The sequence below is a fragment of the Stegostoma tigrinum genome, chromosome 8 (genome assembly GCF_030684315.1).
Source record: "Stegostoma tigrinum isolate sSteTig4 chromosome 8, sSteTig4.hap1, whole genome shotgun sequence".
NCBI lineage: Eukaryota > Metazoa > Chordata > Chondrichthyes > Orectolobiformes > Stegostomatidae > Stegostoma > Stegostoma tigrinum.
The window spans coordinates 63,820,929-63,843,806 of NC_081361.1; the positions used below are offsets into that span (position 1 = coordinate 63,820,929).

General features: G+C 44.9%; 1 protein-coding gene across 1 annotated transcript in view; it reads right to left on the reverse strand.

Annotated features, from left to right (window-relative positions):
• The window catches only part of LOC125456198 (nardilysin-like), a 124,004-nt gene that overhangs the window by 74,455 nt on the left and 26,671 nt on the right, over positions 1–22,878 (reverse strand). Inside the window, exons 10-12 of the mRNA XM_048539071.2 lie at positions 21,216–21,285; positions 15,727–15,804; positions 4,400–4,520 (exon numbers count right to left, since the gene is read on the reverse strand). Of these exons, the coding sequence (XP_048395028.1) occupies positions 4,400–4,520; positions 15,727–15,804; positions 21,216–21,285 (269 nt within the window). The remainder of the gene's footprint in view (positions 1–4,399; positions 4,521–15,726; positions 15,805–21,215; positions 21,286–22,878) is intronic.

Consider the following 22,878-nt stretch of genomic DNA (forward strand, 5'->3'; position numbering starts at 1 on the left):
AATTGGGAATAGGGGATGGAATTTTTGCAGGAGGGTGGGTGGGAGGAGGTGTATTCTAGGTAGCTGTGGGAGTCGGTGGGCTTGAAATGGACATCAGTTACAAGCTGGTTGCCTGAGATGGAGACTGAGAGGTCCAGGAAGGTGAGGGATATGCTGGAGATGGCCAGGTGAACTGAAGGTTGGGGTGGAAGGTGTTGGTGAAGTGGATGAACTGTTCGAGCTCCTCTGGGGAGCAAGAGGCGGCGCCGATACAGTCATCAATGTACCGGAGGAAGAGGTGGGGTTTGGGGCCTGTGTAGGTGCGGAAGAGGGACTGTTCCACGTAACCTACAAAGAGGCAGGCATAGCTGGGGCCCATGCGGGTGCCCATGGCCACCCCCTTAGTCTGTAGGACTATCTGGTCTCCACCTATCTGGACTCCATTTTCTCCCCTTTGGTCCAGGAACTCCCCACCTATGTCCGTGACACCACCCACGCCCTCCACCTCCTCCAGGACTTCCAATTCCCTGGCCCCCAACACCTCATATTCACCATGGACGTCCAGTCCCTGTACACCTGCATTCCGCATGGAGATGGCCTCAAGGCCCTCCGCTTCTTCCTGTCCCGCAGGCCCGACCAGGCCCCCTCCACCGACACTCTCATCCGCCTAGCTGAACTCGTCCTCACACTCAACAACTTCTCTTTTGACTCCTCCCACTTCCTACAGACTAAGGGGGTGGCCATGGGCACCCGCATGGGCCCCAGCTATGCCTGCCTCTTTGTAGGTTACGTGGAACAGTCCCTCTTCCGCACCTACACAGGCCCCAAACCCCACCTCTTCCTCCGGTACATTGATGACTGTATCGGCGCCGCCTCTTGCTCCCCAGAGGAGCTCGAACAGTTCATCCACTTCACCAACACCTTCCACCCCAACCTTCAGTTCACCTGGGCCATCTCCAGCACATCCCTCACCTTCCTGGACCTCTCAGTCTCCATCTCAGGCAACCAGCTTGTAACTGATGTCCATTTCAAGCCCACCGACTCCCACAGCTACCTAGAATACACCTCCTCCCACCCACCCTCCTGCAAAAATTCCATCCCCTATTCCCAATTCCTCCGCCTCCGCCGCATCTGCTCCCACGATAAGACATTCCACTCCCGCACATCCCAGATGTCCAAGTTCTTTAAGGACCGCAACTTTCCCCCCACAGTGATCGAGAACGCCCTTGACCGCGTCTCCCGCATTTCCCGCGACACATCCCTCACACCCCGCCCCCGCCACAACCGCCCCAAGAGGATCCCCCTCGTTCTCACACACCACCCTACCAACCTCCGGATACAACGCATTATCCTCCGACACTTCCGCCATTTACAATCCGACCCCACCACCCAAGACATTTTTCCATCCCCTCCCCGTCTGCTTTCCGGAGAGACCACTCTCTCCGTGACTCCCTTGTTCGCTCCACACTGCCCTCCAACCCCACCACACCCGGCACCTTCCCCTGCAACCGCAGGAAATGCTACACTTGTCCCCACACCTCCTCCCTCACCCCCATCCCAGGCCCCAAGATGACATTCCACATTAAGCAGAGGCTCACCTGCACATCTGCCAATGTGGTATACTGCATCCACTGTACCCGGTGCGGCTTCCTCTACATTGGGGAAACCAAGCGGAGGCTTGGGGACCGCTTTGCAGAACACCTCCGCTCAGTTCGCAACAAACAACTGCACCTCCCAGTCGCAAACCATTTCCACTCTCCCTCCCATTCTCTTGATGACATGTCCATCATGGGCCTCCTGCACTGCCACAATGATGCCACCCGAAGGTTGCAGGAGCAGCAACTCATATTCCGCCTGGGAACCCTGCAGCCATATGGTATCAATGTGGACTTCACCAGTTTCAAAATCTCCCCTTCCCCTACTGCATCCCTAAACCAGCCCAGTTCATCCCCTCCCCCCACTGCACCACACAACCAGCCCAGCTCTTCCCCCCCACCCACTGCATCCCAAAACCAGTCCAACCTGTCTCTGCCTCCCTAACCGGTTCTTCCTCTCACCCATCCCTTCCTCCCACCCCAAGCCGCACCCCCAGCTACCTACTAACCTCATCCCACCTCCTTGACCTGTCCGTCTTCCCTGGACTGACCTATCCCCTCCCTACCTCCCCCACCTACACCCTCTCCACCTATCTTCTTTACTCTCCATCTTCGGTCCGCCTCCCCCTCTCTCCCTATTTATTCCACTTCCCTCCCCCCATCCCCCTCTCTGATGAAGGGTCTAGGCCTGAAACGTCAGCTTTTGTGCTCCTGGGATGCTGCTTGGCCTGCTGTGTTCATCCAGCCTCACATTTTGTTGTCTTGGAGTCTCCGGCATCTGCAGTTCCCATTATCTCTAAAGAAACTATAAATAGGCATAGACAGGTGAAAAGAGTAGGCATGATGTGGCAAAGCAAGTACCATGTGGGAAATGTGAAATTGCCTGTTTTGCTATGAAGAATAAAAGAAGCACATTAAGTGCATAAATCACAAAAGGTAAGCAGGTAATTTCAGCAGATAACAGGGAAGACATTTGGAATACTGGCCTTTACATCAAAGTGAATGGAGCACGGTCATAGCAAAATCCTGCTAAAACTAACATATTAGCTAGATCACACCTAGAATACTGTGAACAGGTTTGATCCGTTTTTCTGAGGAATGATTTACTGAGGCAGTCTACAGTATGTTCACTTTCTTGACAACGGGTAAGGAGAGATTGGGTATGCTGGGCTAATATTCACTTGAGTTTAAAAGAATGACAGCAGACCCTACTGAAGCTGCAAAATTCTTTGGGGGCTCAATGGGATAGGGAATGACGGGAACAGATGCTGGAGAATCCAAGACAACAAAGTGTGGAGCTGGAGGAACACACCTGGCCAAGCAGCATCTCAGGAGCATAAAAGCTGACGTTTTGGGCCTAGACCCTTCAGAGAGCTCTCTGCGTCAGCTTTTGTGCTCCTAAGATGCTGCTTGGACTGCTGTGTTCATCCAGATCCACACTTTGCTATCAATGGGATAGGTTGTTTGCATTTGCGGAATAGTCTAGGACAATAATCACAGAATACGGGCTCACTCAGCTAAGACAGAGAGGAAGGTAAATTTATACTCTTCAGGTGCACTGAATCTGCAGATTTACCGCAGAAGGTTGGGTTGGGACACTAAGTATGTTCAACGTTGGAATGGGCAATTTTTAATCATTCGGAGAATCACAGGTTGTGGGGAAAAAGCATGAAAGTGTAGTTGAGAATCATCCATGATCTCAATGAATGGCAGAGCAGACTCTGAGAATCAAATGGCCTAAATCTGCACCTATATGTTATAGTTGTGTGTAAATGGTGAGATATTGCAGACCTCTGATGTCCAAGAATTTTGGAACATGAATCACAAAAGGTTAGTATGCAGGCATAGTGACTAATTAGGAAAGCTAATGGAATGCATCACAAGGCAAAGTGAATATACAAAAGAAGGGAGGTTATGCTTCAATTATAGAAGGCACAGGTAAGACCACATTAACGGTTGACTGCCACGAGGGGTCATAGTTTTAAGGTGTTAGGAGGAAGGTATAGAGGAGACGTCAGAGGGAGTTTCTTCACCCAGAGAGTTGAGTGCATGGAATACTTTGCCAGTGGCAGTCGTGGAAGCAGAGTCATTAGTGACATTTAGCGACTGCTGGACATGCACATGGACAGCAGTGAATTGAGGGGAATGTAGGTTAGGTTATTTTGTTTTTGGATTAGGATTATTCCACGGCACAACATGGTGGGCCAAAGGGCCTGTACTGTTCTATGTTCTATTAAGGGTAATGTGCACAAAACTGGTCTTATTTAAGGAAGGATGTAAATGTGATGGAGGCATTTAAGAGAAAGCTGACCAGACTAATACCTGAAATGACTGAGTTGGTTTATGAGGAAAGGTTGAACAGGGTAGGCTGGAAATGCCAAAGTTTCAAACGTGATTGAAACATAAATGAAACATAAATGATGCAGAGGAATCACTGTTTAAAAATCAAGGGTCACCCATTTAAAGCATTTCTCAGAGGGTGGGGAGTCTTCAGAACAATTTTCCTGAAAAGGTGAAGAAACCAGGGCCCTCGAATAATTTTAAGGCAAAAGTAGTTATATTCTTGTTAAGGAAAAAAGGACAAAAAGGCTAGCAGGGGTAGGAAGAAAACAGATTTGAGGCTGAGGTTAAACTTAGATCAGCTATGAACTTAATGAATGGCAGAGCAGGGCTGGCCTCCTCTGGTTCCTAATTTTTATGTTTGTAAGTAACTGAAGTAAATTTAGCTGTAATTAATAATGCGCACACCAAAGACTAAAATATTCTGGAAACATTCTTGAAGGTGAATATAAATCAATAAACAAATCACTATTGATTGCTTTTACCTCATAGAACTGTTGATAACCATCATCTGTTAATGTAATGGAAATGTTGAACACAGAATATGTTGAGTTTTGCTCAAACCCAGTTTCACCATTTCCTCCAAATAAGGCAAGAGCTAAACACCTAGAAAAGATATATACTTCAGTATACAACTAGAGCAATGTGTATGCCAATGACGCCCCACATGCGTCAGTTCACAACGTACCTTGGGTTTTCTTTGATATCGACTGCACCAAGCAGCAGGAAATGAAGGCAGCTAAGTCAATATTCCAAAGACTGGATTGATAGCAGAGCACAGAATATTTTCCTCTGGCATTTATACCAGCTTAACAATACAAAAATGTAGTTCTTCCTTGTTTTAATTCATTAGAGCCTTTCTTAAATCAAATATTAGGTATTTGTCTATTAAACTATTCAGCAATAGACCATGGTCACAAGCTTAAGTAATGGATATGTTTCAAATTTCATTGGTTGCCATGCCAAAGAAACCAAGGTATTGTGAATAAATATCCACCGCACAACTTGCTCGGTTAAGTGATTTAAAAGGTGTAGGAAAGCAAACAAACAAACAAACAAACAGTCTGTTGATGGACAGAGTGGTCATAAATTTCAATTTCAATTTCCATTATTCTCTCATTTGCACCTGGTCCATCTCTAACTGTTCCCTGACTTCTCAAACTCCATTTCCACAGGTAGATTGCGTGTTAACATTCAGTAAAATCCCAGTGATTCCCACATCTATCTTGGCTACAATTCATCACACACTATTTCGTCTAAGTAATCAAAGAGAACAAAGAACAAAGAAAATTACAGCACAGAACAGGCCCTTCGGTCCTCCAAGCCTGTGCCGATCCAGATCCTCTATCTAAACCGGTCGCTTATTTTCCAAGGAGCTGTATCCTTCTGCTCCCGGCCCATTCATGTATCGGTCTCGGTATATCTTAAATGACTCTACTGTGCCCGCCTTCACCGGCAAAACATTCCAGGCACCCATCACCCTCTGCGTAAAGAACTTTCCACACATAGCTCCCTGAAATGTTTCCCCTCTCACCTTGAAATTGTGACCCCTAGTATTTGAGTCCCCCAACTCTGGGAAAAAGCTTCTTGCTATCCACCCTGTCTATATCGTTCATGATTTTGTAGACCACAATCAGGTACCCCCTCAGCCTCCATCTTTCTAATGTAAATAATCTGAATCTATTCAACCTCTCTCATAGCTAGCGCACTCCATACCAGGCAACATCCTCACGAAACTTCTCTGCACCCTCTCCAAAGCATCCACATCCTTTTGGTAATGTGGCGACCAGAACTGTACGCAGTTTTCCAAATGTGGTCGAACTATAGTCCTGTACAAGTGTAATATGACCTGCCAACTCTTGTACTCAATACCCCGTCCGATGATTGAAAGCATGTCATCTGCTTTCTTGACCACTCTATCGATTTGCATTGCCACCTTCAGGATACAACAGACCTGAACACCCAGATCGCTCCATGCATCGATTTTCCCCAGCGCTTTCCCATTTACTGCAGAGTTTGCTCTCAAATTGGATCTTCAAAACTGCATCACCTCGCATTTGCTTGGACTGAACTCCATCTGCCATGTCTCCGCCCAACTCTCCAATCTATCTCTATCCTGCTGCATTCTCCGACAGGCCCCTTCACTATCTGCTACTCCACCAGTCATATTTCACTTCAATTCAATCAATTCCATTCTCCCAGTTTCTCAGTCTCCATTTCCATCTCATCTCTTCCAATGATGCCAGTTTCCACAAGAGTCCTCCTAACACAGGTGCCATTTTCCTCAACTAAGAATTCACCCCACTACAGTTGATGATGGGCCTTCAGCAGTGTTCATCTGATTCCCTGCACTCCTGCCCTCAGACCTTGCCCTCCCTATTGAAACCTCAGAGTTTCTGTCATCATTATTTTTCACTCCACAAGTCCCCAAATTCAAAGGATCATCCTCTGCCATTTACACCATTCCCAGCACAATGCTACTACGAAATGTATCTTCCCCTCCCCTCCAAGCCTTCCAAATGGATCATTCCCTCCATAACAGCACAAGAAACAGTAGCAGAAGAAAGCCATTTGGCCCACTGAGTCTGCTCTGCTATTCTTGAAACTCCATGACTCACTGATCGGTTCTTCAATCTCCTCCCCTCCATAGCATCTTCCCATGCAATCACAGCAAGTGGAACAACTGCCTGATTACCTTACTTGCCCCACTGTCTAAAGCTGAAACTGAAATTTACCTCTACTTGTCAAATTAGTCTACTGCATCCATTGATCACAATTTTGGTTTCTTCCATGTTAGGGAGAGCAGATGCAGACTGGATGAGCACTTTGCCAAGCACCTCCATTAGTCTGCAAGCGTGACCTGAACCTTCTGATTGCCCTCCATTTCAATACACTATCCTCCGCTCTTGCTCACATCTCTGTCTTAGGCCTGCTGCAATATTTGTGAAGCTCAAAGCTGGCTGAAGGAACAGTACTTCATTTTCAACCTCGGCACTGTACAGCTCTCGGGGATCAACATGGTATTAAAGAACTTGAAACCACAAACTCTGATCTCTATTTTCACACTGAACTGCCAAATAGCTCCAAGTGATTGCTTTAAAATAAAAGGCTAATTACTATGAAGAGGATAATCAACATCTTTCTATCTGCAAACTGCAATGGGAATTCAGCCTCAGAATTGTGGAGAGGTCAAAAGAGATCATCTGTTGTACTTATTAGAACAGCTGCACAGGTTAATTTAGAAAGGTGAAGTCTGCAACAAATGCAATATATGAAACTGTCCTTTGCCTAATCCCTTGTTTGAAGGGCTGACAAGTGCTTTGGAGCTTCTGAAACCACATGTCACCATGATGGCGAGCTCTGGCCACAGCTGGTGTCTTGATTTGCATCGATTAGCTCGTGTTTTCCACTTATGGTTGTTTAGAAGGGCATCAGCACTCTCTTTCATAATACCCTTGTACTAGAACTTTGGAAACCCTGCTGTTCCACTAGCAGGGCACCTGCACCTATAATATGTATTTGGTGATATGGTCATCTTCCATCTTGTTCACATGCCCAAACCGATATATTTGCCATCTGAAAGGGGCTGTAGAAGGTAGCTTAGCACGATTCAGTACATCTTGTAGATGATACACACTGTTGCCTCTATTCATTGGCGGTGAAGACAGTGAGCACTTAAGATGATAGATGGGATGCCCCAGCAGGCTGCTTTGTCCTGCTTGGTGATAAGCATTTTGTCTTGTTGCAGTCAGACTCAAACATTTTTTCCTGAAGAAGGGTGTCAACCCAAAACATCAGCTTTCCTGCTCCTTTGATGCTGCTTGGCCTGCTGTGTTCATCCAGCTCCACACCTTGTTGTTATTGCAGATTCTCCAGCATCAGCAGTTCCTACTATCTCAGGGCAAGAAGGTGATTCATTCTTTTTCTACCTCTTAACTGTCTCAATCTTTGATACAGTGAAAGAATTTCTTGATGACTATGTAGTGAGTTATGCAATTTATTCTAAAATGTTACAGTATGGTAGGTCAGTTAAACCAAGTGGAATTTGTCAAACGTGTACCTTGTTTTTCAGATGAGTCCATCCTCAGAACTGTCATCAGCTCACAAACTTGAATCATTCTGTGGCTCCATAAGGCAGTGAACTACATGTTTATGTTCATAATCACACTGCAGGTTAGGATCAAACTGGCAGAGAAGAAATAGGTAACCAACTTGCAGTCTAACATAAGTGGCCGACAGTTTTGGACACTGGCGAGAAGAAAAGTTCCTCAGGATGTGCAAACACTGTACAAGTGGGAAGGAAAGAATGGAACAGCAACAGTCGTAGGAAATTCTATCATCAGGGATCAGACTGGCATTTCTGTGACAGTAAGCCTGACTCCAGGAAGGTGTACTGCTTCCCTAGTACCAGGATGAAGTATGTTACTAAGAACTTACAGTGCATTCTTTTAGAGAGGATAATCAGGCAGATGTGGTGGTCCACACAGGTACTGACAACATAATTAGGAAGAAAGAGGAGGTCCTGAAAGCTGATTTCAGTGAATTAGGAAGGACATTATAAAGCACGATGTCAAGGGGCAGGATTTTCAGGATTACTTATAGTGCAATCTGTTGGCCAACATACAAATGGGATTATTGTTTGAACATGTGGCTGGAGAATTGATACAGGAGGGAAGATATCAGACTTCTGAGGCATTAGGACCAATCCTGGGCAGTTGGGACCTGAATATAGCGTGAATGAGTTATACCTTATAAAGGATTGGGACCGACATCCTTGCAGGGCAATTTTCCCTAGTGTTGTTAGGGAAGGTTTAAACTAGCTTGTCAAGGCTTAGTGATAATGGGAACTGCAGGTGCTGGAGAATCCAAGATAACAAAGTGTGGAGCTGGATGAACACAGCAGGCCAAGCAGCATCTCAGGAGCACAAAAGCTGACATTTCGGGCCTAGACCCTTCATCAGAGAGGGGGATGGGGAGAGAACTGGAATAAATAGGGAGAGAGGGGGAGGCGGACCGAAGATGGAGAGAAAACAAGATAGGTAGAGAGGAGAGTATAGGTGAGGAGGTAGGAAGGGGATAGGTAAGTCCAGGAAGATGGACAGGTCAAGGAGGTGGGATGAGGTGGTAGGTAGGAAATGGAGGTGCGGCTTGAGGTGGGAGGAAGGGATGGGTGAGAGGAAGAACAGGTTAGGGAAGCAGAGACAGGATGGGATGGTTTTGGGATGCAGTGGGGGAGGGGAGATTTTGACGCTTATGAATTCCACATTGATACCATTGGGCTGCAGGGTTCCCAAGCGGAATATGAGTTGCTGTTCTTGCATCCTTCGGGTGGCATCATTGTGGCACTGCACAAGGCCCTTGATGGACATGTTGTCTGAGGAATGGGAGGGGGAGTTGAAATGGTTCGCGACTGAGAGGTGCAGTTGTTTGTTGCAAACCGAGCGGAGGTGTTCTGCAAAACGGTCCCCAAGCCTCCGCTAGGTTTCCCCAATGTAGGAAGAAGCCACACCAGGTACAATGGATACAGTATACCACATTGGCAGATGTGCAGATAAACCTCTGCTTGATATGGAAGGTCATCTTGGGGCCTGGGATAGGCGTGAGGGAGGAGGTGTGGGGGCAAGTGTAGCACTTCCTGTGGTCGCAGGGGAAGGTGCCGGGGGTGGTGGTGTTGGAGGGGAGCGTGGAGCGGACAAGGGAGTCGTGGACAGCGTGGTCTCTCCGGAAGGCAGACAAGGATGGGGATGGAAAAATAGCTTGGGTGGTGGGGTCGGATTGTAGATGGCGGAAGTGTCGGAGGTTGGTGGGGTGGTATGTGAGAACGAGGGGAATCCTCTGGGGGCGGTTGTGGCAGGGGCGGGGCGTGAGGGACGTGTTGCGGGAGACGCGGTCAAGAGCATTCTCTACCACTGCAGGGGGAAGTTGCGGTTTCATCCCCTATTCCCAATTCCTCCGCCTCTGCTGCATCTACTCCCAGGATGAGGCATTCCACTCTCGCATATCCCAGATGTCCACGTTCTTCAAGGACCGCAACAGTCCATCTTCCCTGGACTGACCTATCCCCTCCCTACCTCCTCACCTACTCTCCTCTCTACCTATCTTGTTTTCTCTCCATCTTCGGTCTGCCTCCCCCTCTCTCCCTATTTATTCCAGTTTCCTCTCCCCATCCCCCTCTCTGATGAAGGGTCTAGGCCCGAAACGTCAGCTTTTGTGCTGCTTGGCCTGCTGTGTTCATCCAGCTCCACGCTTCGTTATCTTGTCAAGGCTTAGTTCTAGTTGGAAATAAATAAACACAGTAATAGGAAGTAGAAAACTGCCATGTGAAATTAGAAGGTCAGCAAAATTAAGGCAAGCATCAACTGAACTTAGGATGCAGAACAAAACCAAAGAGACAAAGTGAAGGGCACTCCACCTGAAAACACAGAGATTGAGACAGGTGCCGAACCAATAAAGTAAACGGCTTGTGAGGTCTTGGTGTATTTTTCTTCATGAAGTTAAAGCAATATAAGCAGTATGAATGAGTGGGATCAAGCTCCCACAAAAATCAGGATTTTCAGTCTAACTTTCAGTAGCTGTTGGGGTTGTGAAATCTGCTACATCTATTTCTCTTTACTACAGCTAAAAGCTTGGGTTCTCTTCCTGCTGTTAGAATTGCACATGAAACAATCTATTTTACTGCAATTGCCTTTGCAAGGGTGTGCTTACGGGATGTTACAATATTGGAATAGTTATTGAGTAGCTTATTATTTTGTTGAGTATTTCGATAGAGTTACCGTTAAGACATTTCTTTGATTTCTGTTCTGTCTGTATTTTAACTACAGTGTACAAATAAAGTGTGTTTTGCTTCAAGGTGATAGTTCGACCAATAAAAATGCATCTGGAATGGAATGCCTGGCACTGGCCTTTAAAACAAGAAAAAGTTAAGGTCTAGGCTTTCTTCTTGACATGTTTTGATGTGGTTTGGTATGGTCCATAACAATGTAGACAAATTTGAGGTTATTTCTTTGATAGAAAGACCTGCAGAGCAATTCTTAAACAATAAGAGGTCACAAAGTACAAAAGCACATGGGTATCTTTGTCGATAAGTCATTGACGAATATTATATAGGGCAGCATGTAATTAGATAGGTTAATAGTATATTAACTTTTCCTGCAAGACGATTTGAGTACAGGAGTTGTGAAGTCTTGCTTCAATTGTATAGAAATGTGGTTAGAACTGTGGGCAGTTTTGGTCCCCTCATCTTAAGGAAGAGTTTATTGCTACAGAGGAAGTACAACAAAGGTTCACCAGAGTTGTTCCTAGGATGGAAGAACTACCTTAAAGATTGGGTAAACTGACCCTGTATTCTAGATAATAAAATGTGAGGCTGGATAAACACAGCAGGCCCAGCAGCATCTCAGGAGCACAAAAGCTGACGTTTCGGGCCTAGACCCTTCATCAGAGACTTCACCACTGGTGAAGGGTCTCGGCCCGAAACGTCAGCTTTTGTGCTCCTGAGATGCTGCTGGGCCTGCTGTGTTCATCCAGCCTCACATTTTATTACCTTGGATTCTCCAGCATCTGCAGTTCCCATTATCACTGACCCTCTCTATTCTCTACAGTTTCAAAGAATAAAGGTGAACTGGCTTGAAGATAGAAGACAGAGGTGGGTAAAGGGAGTTGGTTGTGTTTCAGACTGAAAGCATGTGACTGGCAGTGTGCCACAAGGAATGGTGCTGGATCCACTGTTTTTCATCATTTATATAAATGATCTGGATGTGAATATAGAAGGTATGATTAGTAAGTTTGCAGATAACACTAAAATCAGAGGCATAGTGGATAGCCAAGAAAGCTACCTCAGAATACAACGGGATTTTGATCAGAAGGACCAATGGGTTGAGGAGTGGCCGATGGAGTTTAACTTACATAAATGTGAGGTGCTGCATTTTGGAATGGTAAATCAGGCAGGACTTGTACACTTAATGGTAAGGTCCTGGTGAGTGCTGCTGAACAAAGAGATCTTGGGGTGCAGGTTCATAGTTCCTTTGAAACGGAAGTCACAGCTAGATGGAATTGTGAAGACAATGTTTGGTATGCTTGCCTTTATTGGTTAGGACTGTGAGTATTGGGGTTGGGAGGTCGAGATGCAGCTGTACAGGACATGGGTCAGGCCACTTTTGAAATACTGCATTAAATTCTGAGATCCCTGCTATTGGAAGGATGTTGTGAAACTTGAACAGTTTCAAAAACAATTTACGAGGGATGTTGCCAGGGTTGGAGAGTTTGAGTTAGTGGGCGAGGCTGAATAGGCTAGGGCTGTTTTCCCTGGAGTGTCGGAGGCTGAGCAGTTTATAAAATCGTGAAGGTTACGGACTGGGTAAAGAGGCAAGGTATTTTTCCCTGGCGTAGAGAATTTAGGAAGTTAGTAGCCAAGTTCAAAAGTAGGACCTCAGAGGTAGTCATCTCAGGATTACTACCACTGCCATGTGCTAGTCAGAGTAGAAATGAAAGAATAGGCAGGAAAAATGAGTGACTTGAAAGATGGTGCCAGGGTGGGGGGAGGTGTTCATATGTTTTGGGACATTGGGACCGGTTCTGCAGGAGGTGGGACTATTACAAATCGGACGATCTGCACCTGGGAGGAACTGAAACCAATGTCCTTTGGGGTGCTTTTGCTAACGCTGTTGGGGAGGGTTTAAACTAAGATTGGCAAAAATATTCCAGGCTACAGATACTTCAGGCAGGATAGAGAGGGAGGTAAAATGGGTGGAGGAGTCGCATTACTGGAGAATTGCTAATGTTGAAGCTAAGAGAGAAAGACACAGTTAGAGAGAGAGAGAGAGACACACACAGAGTGACAGAGATAGAGAGACAGACAGAAGGACAGAGATGGGGAGGGAGAGAGGGAGAGAAGCAGCTCTCTGAATTGCTAATGTTGTCCCCTTGTTTAAGGAGGGTAGCAAGGATAATCCAGGTAATTATAGGCCGGTAAGCCTGAAGTCAGTGGTGGGGAAGCTGCTGGAGAAGATACTGAGGGATAGGATCTATTCACATTTGGAAGAAAATGGGCTTATTAGTGATAGGCAGCACTGTTTTGTGCAGGGAAGGTCATGTCTTTGCCAACTTGATAGAATCCTTTGAGGAAGTGACAAAGTCGATTGATGAGGGAAGGGCTGTGGATATCATATAGTAAGGTATAGTACTTGAGTAAGGTGTTTGATAAGATTCCCATGATAGGCTGATGGAGAAAGTGAAGTCGCGTAGGGTCCAGGGTATACTAGCTAGATGGATAGTGAACTGGTTGGGCAGAGTTACAGTGCAAGGGAGTTTCTCAAGATGGAGACCTGTGACCAGTGGTGTTCCACAGGGATCCGTGTTGGGTCCGCTGTTGTTTGTGATATACATAAATGATCTGGAGGAAGGTACAGATGGTCTGATTAGCAAATTTGCAGATGACTCTAAGATTGGTGGAGTAGTAGATAGTGAAAGGGACTGTCAGAGAATGTAGCAGAAGATAGATGGATTGGGGAGCTGCGCAGAGAAATAGCAGATGGAGTTCAATCCAGGCAAATGCAAGATGATGCATTTTGGAAGATCCAATTCAAGAGCGAACTATACAGTAAATGGAAAAGCCCTAGGGAAATTTGATGCACAGAGAGATCTGGGTGTTCAGGTCCGTTGTACCCTGAAGGTCGCAACGCAGGTCAAAAGAGTGGTCAAGAAGGCATAGGGCATGCTTTCATTCATCGGACAGGGTATTGAATACAAGAGTGGACAGGTCATGTTACAGTTGTATAGGACTTTCGTTCGACCACATTGGGAATACTGCACACAGTTCTGGTCACCACATTACCAAAAGGATGTGGATACTTTGGAGAGGGTGGAGAGGGTGCAGAGGAGGTTCACCAGGATGTTGCCTGCTATGGAGGGTGCGAACTATGAAGTGAGGTTGAGCAGATTAGGATCATTTACATTAGAAAGATGGAGGCTGAGGGGGGACTTGATTGTGGTCTACAAAATCATGAGAGGTATAGACAGGGTGCATAGCAAGAAGCATTTACCCCAGAGTGGGGGACTTAATTACTAGGATTCACGATTTCAAGGTGAGAAGAGACAAGTTTAAGGAAGCTATATATGGAAAGTTCTTTATGCAGAGGGTGGTGGGTGCCTGAATGCATTGCCAGCGGAGGTGGTGGAGGCAGGCACGACAGAGTCACTTAAGATGCACCTAGACCGATACATGAATGGGCAGAGAGCAGAGGGTCACAGGTCCTTGGAAAATAGGCGACAGGTTTAGATAGAGGATCTGGATCAGCACAGGCTTGGAGGGTCAAAGGGCCTGTTCCTGTGCTGTAATTTTCTTTGTTCTTCATTTGTTCTTCGAGTCCAAAACTAGAGGTTGTAGGTTTAAGCTGAGAGGAGAATGATTCAAAAGGGGCAATCTTTTTATACAGAGGGTGGTGCGCATTTGGATTGAACTGCCGGAGGAAGTAATGGAGGCTGATACAAATATAACATTTAAAAGACATCTGGATGAGTTTATGAATACGAAGAGGTAAGAGGGACATTGGCCAACTGCTGGCAAATGGGACTAGATTTACTACTATCAGTAAGGGAATCAAGGTTTAATGAGAAAATACAGGAAACTGGATAGGAGGAAGATCAGATCACCCATGATTCTACTGAATAGAGGAGCAGGCTCAACGGCATAAATGGCCTACTCCTGGTCCTATTTCTGATGATCTCTGAACAGATTAAGCAATTCAAAAACAGACATCTGTGAAGCACCATGGACCATCAGCAGCAGAATTGTGCTCCAATACAATTTGCCTAGCATATACCCCAACCTGCCATTAAGGGTCAAGTCAAGGAATTAATCTTGGTTCAAGGAAGACTGCAGGGAAGGGCATGACAAATGCAGTACCCGAAAAAGAGGTGTCAACCTGGTGAAGCTACCAACGGGACTATTTGCATGCCAAACAGCATAAGCAGTAATTGATAGACAGAGCTAAGCAGTCCTACAACAAAATGACCAGATCTAAATTCTGCGGCACTGTTGTATCCAGTCATGAATGATGGTGAACAATTAAACTGATGTTGACGATGATGACAACTGCACAACATTCAGCTCCCCAGATGCTGAAGCAGTGTATGCCCAAATGCAACAAAACCTAGACAATTCCAGGCTTGAGCTTAAAAATAGCAAATAAAATTCACAATACACAAACACCAAGCAATGACCATCTCCAACAAGAGAGAATCCAACTAACATCCCGTGATATTCAAGGGCATTATCATCACTGAATCACTCATTGTCAACATCGTGAGGGTTAACATTGACCAGAAGCTCAACTGCATTAACCAGATAAATACAGTTGCTACAAAAGCAAGTCACAGGCTACGAATTCTACAAATAACTCATCTGACTCTCCACCTACAAGGCATAAATCAGGAGTCTGATGGAATACTCCCCACTTGCCCAGATGAGTGTAGCTTCAACAATACTGAAGCAGCTTGATAATATTTTGGGTCAAAATCCTAAAAGCTCCCTCCTCAACAGCGTTGTGTCTTCACCTACAGGCACATGGACCACAGTGATTCAAGAAGACAGCTCACCACCACCTTCAAGGCAACCAAGGATGGGCAAGAAATGCTGGCCTTGCCAGCGGTACCCATATCCCATGAATGATATTTTTTTAAAAATATATTGCAAGATTTTCCTTTCCAATGCAGTGAATTATAGCAAAATCAACAATAAAACTGATCAATTATACATAGTAAAGCATTTTTGCTCTCTTTATTATGCTCAAACTTCATAATGCCAAGCACTTACCTTGCTCGAAGTAGGGACAGGATACTGCCTGTGCCTTCATGTCCTATTAGCCATGATATATAGTGGAGTGGTTTAATCCTAGCAACAGATTTAAAAAAAATCCATCAAATAACCTTGTAAACCTCAGCACTTGAAACAAATCATATTCCAATTTAACCAGTGCTGCCAGTAAACTACTATTTCTATATCAAAGACATGATTTTCAGATACTTGTAAATTTGAAGGGAATTCAATTCTAAAGCCACAGGTGAAATCTGCACCATAGGTTTGTATTGGTTACACTTTTGTAAAAGGCATAGTATAATTCCAGCCAGCATGAAGGCTGCCATTGGCTCCAATGACATACTCTGAAATTTTAAAACCAACTGTACTTTTTCTTAAAATCTCCAAAGTACTTTGCTCATCTACATAGGAAGCAGAGGTCTAAAGCGTATAATGTTCAGTTATCATTTAGTGATAATGATAGGGGAATCTTTACTCAGGGGAGTTGACATAAGTTTCTGCTGCCAAAGATGTGACTCTCGGATGGTGTCTTGCCTCCCTGGTGCCAGGGTCAGAAATGTCACTGAATGGCTGCTGGGCACTCTAAAACGAGAGAGTGATGAAATAGAGGTTGTGGTACATGTTGGTACAATGATATGGGCAAAGTGAGGAATGAAGTCTTGCATCAAGAATTCAGGGAGCTAGGCAGTAGATTAATAAGCAGGATCTCAATGGTTGTAAACTCCCAGCGCCATGTGCATGGCTCATGAGTTGGTGCAAGTGGGATAATTTTAGATTCCTCCATCGCTGGGACCATTTTTATCAAAGGTGGGGCACATACAAATATCTGCACCTGAACTACACTGGGACCAACACCTTTGCAGGTAGGTTTGTTAGTGCTGTTGGGAGAAATTTAAACAAGTCTGACAAGGGGAGAGGTCACAGAATTTCAGAGAATGAAACAGACATTATGCTACAGAAAATGAAACAAGTCACACTAAGTTCTGCTATGGTGAGAGAGTTAGGCAAGGCTGGAAGGTTCCTACTTTAATGCTAGGAGTATAATAATAAGACTGATGAGTTCATGACAAGGATTGACACTTGGAAATATGTTCATGTTGCCAGTACAGAAATATGGTTGAAGTCGTGCTGGACTTGCAACTTAACATTCTGGGGTATAGGAACTTTAGGCGAGCAAGAGGAGGGTGTAAAGAGCACGGTGGTCTATCACTATTCATTAAAGATATCTTGGAAGGATCCTCAAATGAGGCTTTATGGGTAAAACTTAGGAAAGTTAAGGGGGCTGTGCTTTACAGGAAATGTATTGCAGGCCCCCAAAGAGTCAGCAGGATATGGAGGAGCGTATGTGTAGACAGATAACATAGGTGTTTAAGAGTAACAATTGGATAATTATCCTGGAGAATTTCAACTTTTCCAACATAAATTGGGATAGTTATAGTATTGAGAGTTTAGAAGGGGCAGATTTCTTGAAATTTATCCAGGGAATCTTTTGTATCAATATGGACAAGCCCCAACCAGGGACGGTGTAGTGCCAGATTGGCTTTTAGGGAAAGAGGCCGGGCAAGTGTTTGATGTGTCAGTGGGAGAGCATTTAGACAGTGGCAGCAGACTGGGAACAGCTCTTTGCGGATAAAATCTGCAGCAGAGCAATGGGGGACATTCAAAAATGAACTGAGAAGACTACAGGTCCAACATATGCCCTTTAGAGGGAAACGTAGGAGCAGTAAGTTAGGAGAACTCTGGATGTTTAGGACTGGGTACAGAACAAGGATAAGCCTTTCAGCAAATCTAAAGGGAGCAATTCAGCTGCAGCTCTGGAGTCTAAGAGGGAACTTAAAAAGGCAATTAGAAAAGCACATGGGTGGCTTGATTATAGAATACATTAAAGGGAAGAAGTTAACCATGGAAAGAGTAGGACCCATTACAGACCAAGGGGACAACCTTGTAAGAGTGAAAGAGTGTTGAATGAATACTTCTCTTCAGTCTTCATTCTAGAAAAGGAGAGTATAGGTATGGCATTCAACAAAAGGGACAAAGAGAAACTTCCACTGTTTGACCTAAGAAATGGAGAGGTTTGAGAGGTTGTGTCAGACTTAAAACAGACAAATCCTCTGGCCTGAATGACTGCATCCCACGTGAGGCAGAAAAACTCAGGTGCTCTGACACAAATTTTTCATTCCTCTCTGGCCACAGGACAAGGGCCAGAGGTCAGGAGGACAGCTTGCGCGGTTCCACATTTTGAGGGGCCAGTAAAGTCAATGTTTCGGGTTGACACTCTTCACCAGTCCAATCCTGATAAAGGGTGTAAATCCGAAATGTCAACGCTCTTGGTCCTGTGATGCTGCCTGACCTGCTGTGTCCCTCCAGCTCCACACCATATTGACTCTGACTCCAGCACCTGCAGTTCTTGCTATCTCCGAGTTGGCCCAGAAACTGGCTTAGTAGTGGTAGAACATTATTTGAATGACTGGAGGTCAGTGTCTAATGGCATACCACAAGGATCAGTACTGGGACCCCTACTGTTTGTTATATACATAAATGATGTAGATCAAAGTGTAGGGGGGAAATGTTAAGCAAATTTGCAGACAACACCAAGATTGGTAGATTGGTTAACAGCCAAGGTGGCTATAGGGTACAGAGAGGTATAGATGGGTCGGTCAGATGGGCAGACCAATAGCAGACAGTATTTAACTCTAAGTGCGATGTGATGTATTTTGGAAAAAGCAGCAAGATAAGGACATCTTTAATGGATGGCAGAACACTGGGAAGCTTAAGTGGAACTGAGAGATCTAGGAGTAATTATTCACAAATCCCTGAAGTTGGCACAGCACATGAATAAGATCGGTAAGAAGGCAAATGGGACACTTGCTTTCATCAGTTATGGCATACAGTATAAAAGCAAGGAGGTAATGTTCGAGTTGTACAGGATGTTGGTCAGGCCACAACTGAAGTAATGATCACCACACTATAGGAAAGACTGGAGGGGGTATAGAGAAGGGTCACCAGAATGTTGCTTGAGAAACTGAGCTATAAGTTGTCACCAGATAGGCTTGGACTGTTTTTGTTAGAGCAGGGAAGACTGAGGGGCTATATGATTGAGGTGCGTAAGATTGAGGGGTATGGACAGGGTGAATAGAGAGCAGCTGTTCCACTTAGTTAATGAGCCAATCATGACAGGGCATAGTTTGAAGCTAAGTTACAAGAGATTCAGAGGGGATTTGGGAAAAAATGTTTTCAATCAGCAGGTGGTGGGAATCTGGAACACACTACATGGGAAGACAGTGGAGGCTAGAAACTTTATAACCTTTAACAAATATTTGAATGATCACTTCAAATATCATTTGGGGCGGCACGGCGGCTCAGTAGTCAGCCTCTCAACACCAGGGACTCTGGTTCGATTCCACCCTCAGGCGACTATCTGTGTGCAGTTTGCACATTCTCCACGTGTCTGCGTGGGTTTACTCCAGGTGCTCCGGTTTCCTCCCAAAGTCCAAAGATGTGCAGGCTAGATGGATTGGCGATAGCTAAATTGCCCATAGTGCTTAGGGATGTGTAACTTAGGTGGGTTAAGAGGATGGGTCTGGAAGGAATGCTCTAAGGGTCGGTGTGGACTTGCTGGGCCAAAGGACCTGTTTCCACACTGTAGGGGATTCTATGCATTCTATGATCATAACAGTCAAGGATATGGAACAAGTAGAGGAAATTGAGATTAGCGCACATTTCATGGTATTTATGTCCATGCAGACTCATTGGGCCAAAGGGCTTTTTCTGCTCTGCGTCAATTTATAAAGCTATGGATCAATTACTGCAACCTGCAACATGGTTCAACCAACCGATTTAATGTGAGTATATCATTATGGGCAACACTATAAAGATACTGGAACGAGGTCCCTTCCATAGCACATCAGCAGCCGAAAGTATAAGAACGGAAAATATGAGAGAATCATTAAAAAAGAAACCAAAGAACTGCGAATGCTGTAAAACAGGAACAAAAACAAAGTTGCTAGAAAAGCTCAGGAGGCCTGGCAGCATCTGAAGGGAAAAACATAGTTAACGTTTCAGGTCCGGTGACCCTTCCTCAGAAGTAAGGGAAGGGTCTGAGGAAGGTTCACCGGACCCGAAATGTTAACTCTGTTTGTTCCTTCACAGATGCTTCAAGACCTGCTGAGCTTTTCCAGCAACTTAGTTTTTGTTCATGAGAGAATATTTATTTGGCAAAAGGCATCTTCAAGTATAAATGATTTAAAAATACTTTCTGCAAGTCAAATAAAAATGTTACTAACATATCAGTACAGGCTGCCAAAGCAACGTCTCTGCTGACCTTGACTGACTTTTAGTGGTACTTGATGAAATTGCACTGGTGCACTGTTAGCAGTGATCTTGGCATACTAATATTTCCTCAGAGTATAAAATAAAGAAACAAAAACGTGACTTATTCAGTCATCCTTCAAAAAAAATAGTCACCGAATCAGTGCAGACAAAACACACATATTAGAAGTTGAATGTAGATATTACATATAGTTAGACGCTGTATTTTCATTCTGTAATAATTTCTGTGCGCTCCCTGTGCACCTTGAATCTGTTCAGGAGATGCCACAAAAGTGGGCCTACTGAATCCTGAAGTCTATTTTTAAAGGGCTGCTGATCAAAATTATGAGAATCATGACCATACAGGTTATAAAAAGTAGTAATATCTAATGGAAAGAGTTACAGACCTTACAATTTAAAAAAAATACTTTTATCTGTTTTATTTTTATTGGTGCAATGAATTAGCAAGCAAAACAATTGACAGGAAATGGCAGAAGTACTAACTGTACAATAAAGGAATACAAATCAATTTCTGTGAGAAACTAGCAGTGCAATTGTCTCAGTTCTCCTATGATGGCTTGCAATGAAGATTTTACTTTTAGTGGAAGCATGAAAACTTGGCTTGTGGACGCTCCATGGTGCTCTGCCCAGAGGGCAACATGCACTATGCCCAAAAATAGCAAACAGCAAATGGAATATAATCTGAAGCACTAGAAACCTTGTCATCATCTGCATCTGAAAGAACTAATCAACCAAACAATATCAGTGAAAATGTTCTTCAGTATATAAAAACATCTGGCTAGATTCTCTGAACTCTATTACGAATAAATTGTCAAGGTCATTTACAAGGTAAGCAGATTGAATAGAAGTGATTGATTGCAACATAGCCCAAAATAAACAAGATACACGTGGGCTAGAATCCAACGGACTTATTGAATATATGTTGAAAGAACTAAGAAATACGATAAAAATAACACAAAGAAGTCCAAATGCTATAAATTGGAAATAAATGCACAGCAAGCTAGAAATATACGTCAGTTAGCAATCGTTAGAGAAGTTATGATTTTTCTGGTATCTGAAGGTTGCAAGTAAGTCATTGAAAAAAAACTTTTCCATTGGTTTATATTTAATTGAGAAAATCTAAGCAATTTGTTCATTCACGATAATAAATATTATACCTGTAATACTGCTTCTGGGGAGGAAGTGCCCAAGTTATATTCAAAGAGTGAACTTTCTTCACAGGGACAACTGTAAGATAAGATGGTTTCACTTTATTTTTCCAATGAAAAGAATCTATCAAACAGGCAAGTTTAAACAATTAAAATTATTGCGCATAAATTTTTCAGTTAAATGTTGAAATGTTTGTATGCAAAAGAACATCATGTTTGAAGATTAATTTGAATTAATGTTGAATGTTGATGCAACAAAACCCTTCAAAATAACATTCAGTCAGACTGTCATCTGACCTATTACCTGTGCTTCCTGCCTTGCCCCTTCCCATTGCTCACAACAGCATAATCTGATGTCCTTTGTCCTCACCTTTCATCCCACCAGCATACGCATTCAAAGGATCATTCTCCACTATTTCAGACAATTGCAGCAGAACACCACCAGTAAATACATCTTCCGCCCACTCCCCGATCTGCATTTTGCAGGGATCATTCCCTGCAAGACATGCGAGTCCATTCATCAACCACTAAAACCATACCCCCTTTCCACGGCACCTTCCCATGTAACTGCACGAAGTGCAACACCTGCCTCTTAGCCTCCACCCTGCTCACCATCCAAGGGGCTGCTCACTTGTACCTCCTCCAAACTTGTGTATTGTATTCACTGCACCTAATGTGGCCTCCTCTACATTGGAGAAATCAAACGCAGACTCAATGACTGCTTTGCAGAACACCTCCGGTCTGTGCACTAGTAGGAGTCTGACCAACCCGTAGTTGGTCATTTTAACACAGAGACTTGCTCGCGAGCCCTCTTGTCTATCCTCAGACTACTGCAGTGCTCCAGTGAATCACAGCGCCAACTGCAGGAGCAACATCTCATATTCAGACGGGAACTTTACACTTCTGAATTTAATATGGAGTTCAACGCCTTCAAATTGTGAACCAACGCCTCCAATGTAGCCCCTCCTCCTGCCCCTCCTCCTGGAATCCCTTGCCCGCAACACACTCCCCTCCAGCCCCACCACACCCAGCACTTTTCCCTCAACCGCACAAAGTGCTACACCTGCGCCTACACCTCCGCCCTCATCCCCATCCCAGGCTCCAAGAAGACTTTCCACATCAAGCAGAGGTTCACCTGCACATCTGCCAATGTGGTATACTGGATCCGCTGTATCTGTTGTGGCCTCCTCTACATTGGGAAAACCAAGTGGAGGCTTGGGGGCTGCTTTGCAGAACACCTTCGCTTGGTTCTCACTAAACAACTGCACCTTCCAGTCGTGAACCATTTCAACGCCCCCTCCCATTCCACAGACGACATGCCCATCCTGGGCCTCCTGCAGTGCCACGATGCTACCCAAAGGTTGCAGGAACAGCAACTCATATTCTGCTTGGAAACCCTGCAGCCCAATGGTATCAATGTGGACTTCACAAACTTCAAAATCTGCCCTCCCCCCCACCAAATCTCAAAACCAGCCCAGCTCATCCTCACCTCCCGAACCTGTCCTTCCTCCCACGTATCCCCTCCTCCCACCTCAAGCATCACACCTCTTGTCCTACCTACTAACCGCATCCCGCACCCCCTGACCTGTCCTTCCTCCCTGGACTGACCTGCCTCCTCCCTACCTCCCTACCCACACTCACCTCTACTGGGTTCATCCCCACCTCTTTGACC